The following is a 7,587-nucleotide window of genomic DNA, read 5'->3' as shown; positions in this document are numbered from 1 at the left end:
GACTCGGCACTTTGGGCGGCCGGGCCCCGATCCCCGCTTCGCGCGCCCGCCGGGGCCGCGAGGTGCCCGCAGAAGGGCGCGGGGCGGCCGGGCCGCGGTGACTCATTGAGGCGCCGCAACGCGTCACGTGGCTCGTTAATTTCGGTCGTGCAGCGCGTGCGTTAATGAGCCCCGGTGTCCTGGCGATGCGGGGATTGCCGGGGAGCGGCGATGCGCTGCTTCGAGCGGCGACAAAGCGCTGCTGCGTGAACTGTTCACAACAAAGCGCCGTGTCCGATGGGAGCGGGGGGGAAATGTGCCGTCAGTCCCTTCGGCCGGAGGGGGGGAGCGGTTATAACGGATCGGAGCCGCAGAGTAACGCGGTGCTGACTCCTGGCTTTTTCCTTTGGCAGCCAGTAGAAATAGATATGATTGTAGGGAAGGACCGGGAGGGTTTCTTCACCAATGGCCTGACCCTCGGGGCAAAGAAGTGCTCTGTGATCAGAGACAGCCTCTACGTGGACGGGGACTGCACGATGGACATCCGGACGAAGAGCCAAGGCGGGGAGCCGACGTACAATGTGGCTGTGGGCAGAGCTGGTCGAGGTAAGGGAGCTTTCATCACTCGGGTGGCTCAGTTGAGAACGTGACCCTAAACGTAGGCCCTGGCTATTAAGAACCCCAAACTCTTGTGGTTAATGGCTAACCGGGTGGGGGGTGGCAGCAGGCTGGCTGATGAACTGCATTTTTGCCTGGGAATAAACACTTGTTTCAGTGTTGCCCATACACGATCCCAGCTGGGCAGTGGCTGAAATGCCTTCTGACGAGCAGAACCAGGCTGTTGCTCAAGTATACTTGGAAAGTGTTTCCCTATGTGGTATCCAGAGCTTGTAGTGGGTTACCACAGGGATATATTAATGACTTATAGTCAAACAAGTGTTGTCATGGTAAATGTCTCATCAGAAAGTTTGTTCTGCAAAGATGTGGGTCTCTTGTTTGAGCTCCTTCTGCTCACTGTTTAACAAGTGCTGCGCTGACTCGCACTTCCTCTTGAGCTCTCTGGAGCCTGTCTTCAGGCAGAAAAGCTTGTCTGGGGTGGTATCATGGAGAAACCTGCCTTATGCTAGTTCGCCTGCTCCTTGTGGTCCTCCTCTAACATCCAGTAACACATGTTTTTGGAAAGGCACCAGGCTCAAATATGAAAAATGTGCCTCGAAGTATTGCTACGAGTAGTATGCATTGTGTTCAGAACACCCAGCATGGTGGTTTTGGCTAGCTGTAGAACAGATTGGTGACATACAGACAAATTTTGCTTGAGTTTTCTATTTAGAAGCTAAAGCTGGGAGGTAATGATGCAGGAACGGTGTTTGCAGCACTTAATAAACCAAGCAAAGTTCTGACTCCTTACTGCAAATAGTGAAAGGACAGTGAGGTCTGTTTTAGACCTTTTGTGAGAAAATTGCTGTGGGGATATACAGTCACCTGTAGGTAGGCTGACTGCAGCGTTTCCAACTGCACAGGGTCTAACTTGGGAAACAATTACCGTGCTTGTGAAAGCGCAGTGCCGGCTGTGTCCGTGTGCCTGCCAGTGACCTCTGCTGGCAAGCGGTGTATCCTGCTGGAGGGCCTCACCACGTTGTTTGCAAGACAATTGGGGCACTTCATCGCCACAGCGCAGCGATGAGAGGGGGGGTCAGCGTTAAAGTCCTCCCTGCACTTTGTCTTATGAGAAACGTTAAGCACACGCTACTGCTTCTGCCTAACAAGACTGTCCAAGTCTGACCACGGGCCTATTTTGCTGGCGTTGGGGTAGTTGTACTTCTGAGGCTGACCAGCAGCAGCCACTGCAGATAACTGCGTTCCCTCCTCTGCTCTCAGTGTTGCAGCTCTCCTACCCACGCCGCTGCTTTTGTTCCTGATGGGGCTTTTTTTTCCCCTCTCGCTGTTTAAGATGTCACCAGGGTTTCCTGGGTGAGGACGGATGGTGCTGATGGTGGAAAGGCACTGCAGTGCTTTATTGAGACAGTGGATGGCACTCCTTTCTTAAGCAGTGAATTTCTGTGATGTACCTGGAAAGCTGTGCATGCTTTCTCCTAGTCCCGCCTACACCTGTGTTTTTACCAGACTGCTAGCTTAATACCCAGATACTAAATCTTGAATTTGAGTGTGTTTATTGCACTGCCTAAAACTTGCGTTATTTCCTTGTCTAACACACTCTTTTTAAAACTTTTTTTTCTTTTCTCTTTCAGTCTTGGTCTTTGTAATGGGCAAAGAAGGGGTCCATGGAGGCGGATTGAATAAGAAGGCATACTCAATGGCAAAATACTTGAGAGACTCTGGGTTCTAGTTGCTAGGCAGACTGTTAAGTATTAGGGGAAGATTGCTATTAAACTTTCCTGGTGGTGAGCTTTAAACCTTACATTCTGGAAACTTTATTAGCAATGCAGGGTGATGGGGTATGAACCTGTGTCTCCTTTGTATCCCTTTGTTGGTGGGGAAAGGTGTTTTGTTTTTGTTTTTTTTCTTTAATTCTGTTCATTTCTGTTTTGTTTCCTTGTGTACTCCAGCATTGGTTATAGTCATGGGAAAGGAAGGTGTCCATGGAGGGACACTCAACAAGAAAGCATATGAACTGGCTTTATACCTGAGGAGGTCTGACGTCTGAGCAGCCTCTCCCCATCCACCTAGCAGCTGTCTTCATCACCACTCAATTGTGCTCAGTGCTACCAGACTGTAGATGGTAGTTTGTGTTTTTTATTTACCCATTTTCTAATGTTGTAATTCCGGTTACCCTTCGTTCATTTGTATGTTAACCGCTGTGTGTAACTGAGTCCATATCTGGCACCACCGCTGCACCACAAAGACGATATGCATGATACCTGAAAAACTCTTGGGAGGGAATACGCCAAGCGTAGGCTTTGCTTTGTCTCAGCAATTGGTGTGTGCTGAGAGCTAAAACAACTTCGTGAACACTAAACAAGGTGCCGACTGTACAATCTGATTTGATCAATGCCTCTTCAGCACTTTGAGCAATTACACAGCTCACGAGTCTTCCTTTCACAGAGCATGTTTGGGAGGAAACAGTGCATGCATATCTTCTGTTCTTCTCGTGGTGTTTTTTCGTTTTGTTTTTTAATCCACGTTTGCTTACACCTATTTTATAGTGCCTGGTTTGTTTAACCAATTTGCCACTCAGAAGCTATTAATGTTAAATTAGTTTTGTTGTTGCACTTTGCTGTAGGCTTGTCTTTCATTTCTTCTTCACGTCTGAAGCTTGTACTGCTCATTAAGTGCAATCACAAAGCTATCAAAGGGTACAGATGCACTTCCTCCCATGATCTCACAGCCACCATCCCAAGTGACTCCCCGGGGACATTCCATCATTGCAATAGCTCAGGCACTTTTTTTTTTTCTGCCAGCTCCTGTTCTGTAGTTGAACTATAAAAGGCTGCCATTATGGACATCAGATATCCCAACATAACCATCTGGAGCGTGTCTGGTTTCAGTTTTTCATAGGACCAATTTTAATTTGCAGCTTGGGGTTGTGGGTTGGGTGGTTCTGTTTTTATACGAAACTGCAGTGTCATTGTGGAGAACTGCTGCCTTCAGCTGCTGGGGGAGCGCTGACCGACTCCGGTCCTTCTGCCAGATCACTTGCTGGCTGCAGTCTCGCTGCTCCAAAGCCGCTGTCTGGATGAAGGCTGGTGGTCTGAAAGCTAACCTGTCAAAATGATGCCATTTCAAATTTAAAGCTCTCATTTGGCCTGTCACACCCTTGCTGCACAAATCACGGCGTGAACTGCCTCGTGCGCCCGTCTGACGTGTGTGTAACCAAACGATCCCCGCAGGCACAGTACTAACTTGTATGTCCATTAAAAAGAACTACAGAACTCTGTATACAAAGAATAAATGGGAGATGGTATTGGTTGGAATAACTGACTTGGCTGTCTTGTGATGAATTTTTTTAATATGTATTCTGTGCCATACTTATTGTTTAAAAAAAAATTGAACTGTTGCTATTGTGAGATGGATTTTAACTGAGTACGAGGGTTTCTTTTGAATGGCACTACTTTAGGGACATTCTAGTATTTGCTTCTGTTGTTGGGCCTTGTGGATAATGTACAGATTTAAACAAATTCTTGTTGCTGATTTGTCCATTTCTTTCCCTGCACTTTGTTACATCTGGGATACAGTCTAACTCATCTGAATTAATATGCATTTCAAAAAATGCCATAACTATTAAAAACACCTTGTTTACAGACAGATGAAATAAATTTATTCCAACCAAACAAAATTAGGCTATTGGTAATTTTTTCCACTCCCCACCTCCCACACCCCCCTTCTGAGGCCCTTCTTCCTTCTATGGCTGAGTACTCCAGTGCTAAATCTAAGTTCAGTTGTCAGCCGTGTAACACGGTGACGGTGGAACAGCTAAAGTACAAAATGCCAGGCCTTCACAGGAGGACGGGCAGGCGTTAGGCTATGTCTGAATTAGGGAAATGAGTTTATCAGACTTGAGCAGGAGGGGATTCCCACCTGTGCTGCAGTGGTTCCTCTGCCATACGCATGCATAATCCCTAACACTAAAGCTACAGGGGACCTCTGCCACACCACCTGGTTGGTGGGGCAACCTGAGTTGCTTAAAGGCCGAACTGTACCTTCTGCTTGAAGTGCTGAAGTTACAATGGACCAGAACAAGCTCCCGAGTAACAACTGGATGTGGGAGTTTCTAGTGCAAAGGATGCAAAACTGCTTCCTTAATAAGACTGTTAACGTGGGAATCTGTTTTGCTCTGATTCTAAACGTTACCCTAACAAAATTCAAAACTGCACTCACGTTCAGACTGCAGGATTTTTAATTCCTATGTTTTTCTGTGATGAGGCTGTAGCTGGAATTCACAGTGATGGCACCTCAGTGGCAGCAGCAGTGCGCTCTGACCCCCCGTCCAGCACTGTTTCTTCCTGCCCTTCCCAGCAGCACAGCTCCACGTGGCTTTGTGTTCCCATTACTGTTTCCCAGTGAGATGTTGCTCAAATGATGTTTTCAAACGCAGTTGTTTGTTTCCCACGGCAGAATGGTACAGTGCACATAACTCGGGAAGATCCACCTGAAATACATTGCTCAAGTAGCCTGAATGCTCAGCAAACATTACTCCTTCATATTTAACTATTTCCAGATTAACACACAATTTTAGAAGAGCTTAAAGTTTTTGGTGCTGAAAGTTGGAATGCTGAATTGTGATCCAGGTGAGAAACTGCATTTCTATTTTTCCTTGCAGAACGTTACTGGGACGCATAGAACGCTTGTCTTAGACGTTACAAAGCTCCAAGCAACTGATTCCCATTCTGTTGGCACAATGAAGTCACACGCAGTGCTGTGCACCTCCTGCCCTTCTGGCGGCGATTAGCAGCATTACACTGCTCAGGGTGCAGCCTGCCCGCTCCTGTGCTGTAACTCAATGCCCGTTCAGAGGTGACCGCCTGTGATGCGCACACGCACTCTCCCAATCCACCATTCAGGATTTAGTTAAAGGATTCAGAAATGGTGACAGTTTTTTGTGCTTGTGAACTGTTCCTTTTAGTTCGTGCTGGTCACTGTTTTTTAGAAACTGAAGTCGTGGACAGCTGCCCTCAGCAGGTTCTGGCTCTGCCACTGCCCAGTGACGCTCTCAGACATCACTGGTTTTACAGCACCTGTCATTTTATACAAAGGGATTGTCCACATGCTTTAGCAGCACTGCATCTTTCCTTACGTCAGCAGCTCCTGGCCATAGGGCAGCTAAGCACAACCTCCTCTTTTTTTTTTTTCCCTTCGATAGCTTTGACATGTTGTTCTTCAAGGCTTGAATACGAGAACAGAACTTAGGTTAGAATTATGTTTTCAAAAACAGATTAGTATGCACAATTTTTTAAACTTAAATCCACCCAGAGAAGCAGAATTGCTGTAAAGGTTTTGGGGCTTTTTTTTTTTTTTTTAAAGGGTAGTTCTGCAGTGGTTCAGTCCCTTCAGACTCAGGTAATTCCTACTGCCTCAACTCCTCACAGCTTCTTCCTCTTTCCCCGCTTCCTTGTGCCTCTGCCAGTGCACCCCACACAGGCAACGGAGAGCTGAATTTATGTGCAGAACATCAGGGCTTTACAAAGCTTGACCAGAACAGCCTGGAATTTCAGTCTCTTACTTTACATGAAATACACTTAGGAAGATAAATGTCAGTGTGCTCACTTTCTGTGCCCCAATCATTCACAGACAGGTTTTAATTATACAACCCACTCAGACTTAGCCACTCATCGTAATTCTAAGATTAATAGATTCAAGAATAGATTCATATTTATTTCAAATTCTGGTAGAGTTCAGAATATAAACATCCAACTATTCTGAACCGCAGAAGGAATTGCTTTTCTTTTTTAGTATTTTGGTGTTTTTACGTGTGATGCTGAGCCATCATTACTGTTCATTCAGAGGCTGCCCAGGCACTCTGCCACACTGTCGTTTACTGGTAGTGCAGGGATTGGGTTCTGCTATCTCCATCCTTTCTCCATTCCTTGAGACCTGTTGAAGACACTTGAGACTTTCCCCCAGCCACTTTTTACCATACTTTCCCATCTCCAACAGGGAGCATTTATCTTCCCAATCAGGGAAAAGCCTTAATTCCTGTCCTCCTCCTTTGTCTCTTTTTCAGAAGTTTCTTTATGTTACACAGTGCAAAGTTAGGTGCAGACTTAAAGGAAGACATTAATAGCAGTCACAGTACAACTACCTTGTGATAACTGTTGATACTGCGCTGTTTTATACAGATTAAATGCTTCAAAGGGCCCACTAAATATTTTAGCTTCAGACATCAGTTATAAGCTGCTTGCTAGATTCTTTTTTTGAACAGGTGACCAAGAATGAACTTCTTTAAAGCACCACATTGCTATGCAGAGGACAGCTAGAGGCTGAACTTGATGGATGGGCTTCACGTAAGGAAAACATCTCCAACAACTGGGGGTCAGCTGTTCGTGGCACGTGGTGAGAAAGCAGTGCTGCTTCATGTTGATAATGGGGTAGGTCACAGTCCAAAGACAAATCTGTACTTATCTTTTCCATTAGGTTTGGACAGGCCCCACCTTTCTAGACAGATTTATCCAGCATGTTTTAGTGAAATTCATAGATTCTTCTTAGAAATGCAGAGATCCTCAAACTTCCAAAGTATCACTTCCAAAGTAAGGAAGTGCTATTCTTTTCATTTACTTTCTCACTGCCAACAGACAAACTATCTGTGGTGCAAGGTAGGGGCTGAAGGGTATCATTAGAACTTTTACTACCAACGCCTGCTGAAACTAAATTTCATGAATACCATTAGGAAATGGGACAGTTTAGAAACATTACTACCTGCTGCATGCATTTTCTCTGTATAGAAGGGAGAGCAGCAGGTAAAACCGATTCTTCTTTTACTTTTTGTCATCACAGCAAATACTATAACCAGGGTTACCAGGTTATAGCTGGTATAACCATTACCAGGGTAATGGTACACATTACCGAGTTTACTTGTGTTGAAGAGATGCAGAACTGTCAGGTTCTGAGTAAACACATGCAATCATTACATATCAACAGCAGAAACTTTAAGAG

The 7,587-nt window shown here is 45.7% G+C and overlaps 1 protein-coding gene across 2 annotated transcripts; it reads left to right on the top strand.

Moving 5' to 3' along the window:
- The first annotated feature begins 170 nt into the window (after nt 1-170).
- PFN2 (profilin 2) lies at nt 171-4,273 on the top strand. Of its 2 annotated transcripts, none has more exons than XM_042820248.1 (2): nt 171-585; nt 2,547-4,273. In XM_042820248.1, exons 1-2 carry the CDS (start codon nt 186-188, stop codon nt 2,642-2,644), a joined length of 498 nt encoding a protein of 165 aa, XP_042676182.1. In that variant the 5' UTR covers nt 171-185; the 3' UTR covers nt 2,645-4,273. The 2 variants fall into 2 exon arrangements, with proteins under 2 accessions (XP_042676182.1, XP_042676181.1); XM_042820247.1 differs by lacking the exon at nt 2,547-4,273 and adding an exon at nt 2,229-2,398.
- The last annotated feature ends 3,314 nt before the right edge of the window (nt 4,274-7,587 follow it).

This window comes from Centrocercus urophasianus, unplaced genomic scaffold, assembly GCF_019232065.1.
Source record: "Centrocercus urophasianus isolate 14NV4802_14NV808 unplaced genomic scaffold, USGS_Curo_1.0 seq_19, whole genome shotgun sequence".
Lineage (NCBI taxonomy): Eukaryota > Metazoa > Chordata > Aves > Galliformes > Phasianidae > Centrocercus > Centrocercus urophasianus.
Note: the sequence above shows the minus strand (reverse complement) of the source record. Positions and strands in the feature narration are given on the sequence as shown.

What these genes read in the sequence shown, in the direction of transcription:
- PFN2 (XM_042820248.1), top strand. Translation starts at nt 186, where the DNA reads ATGCGGGGATTGCCGGGGAGCGGCGATGCGCTGCTTCGAGCGGCGACA. An exon ending in TGTGGGCAGAGCTGGTCGAG is followed by an intron (nt 586 to 2,546) that starts GTAAGGGAGCTT and finishes TGTGTACTCCAG; the next exon opens with CATTGGTTATAGTCATGGGA.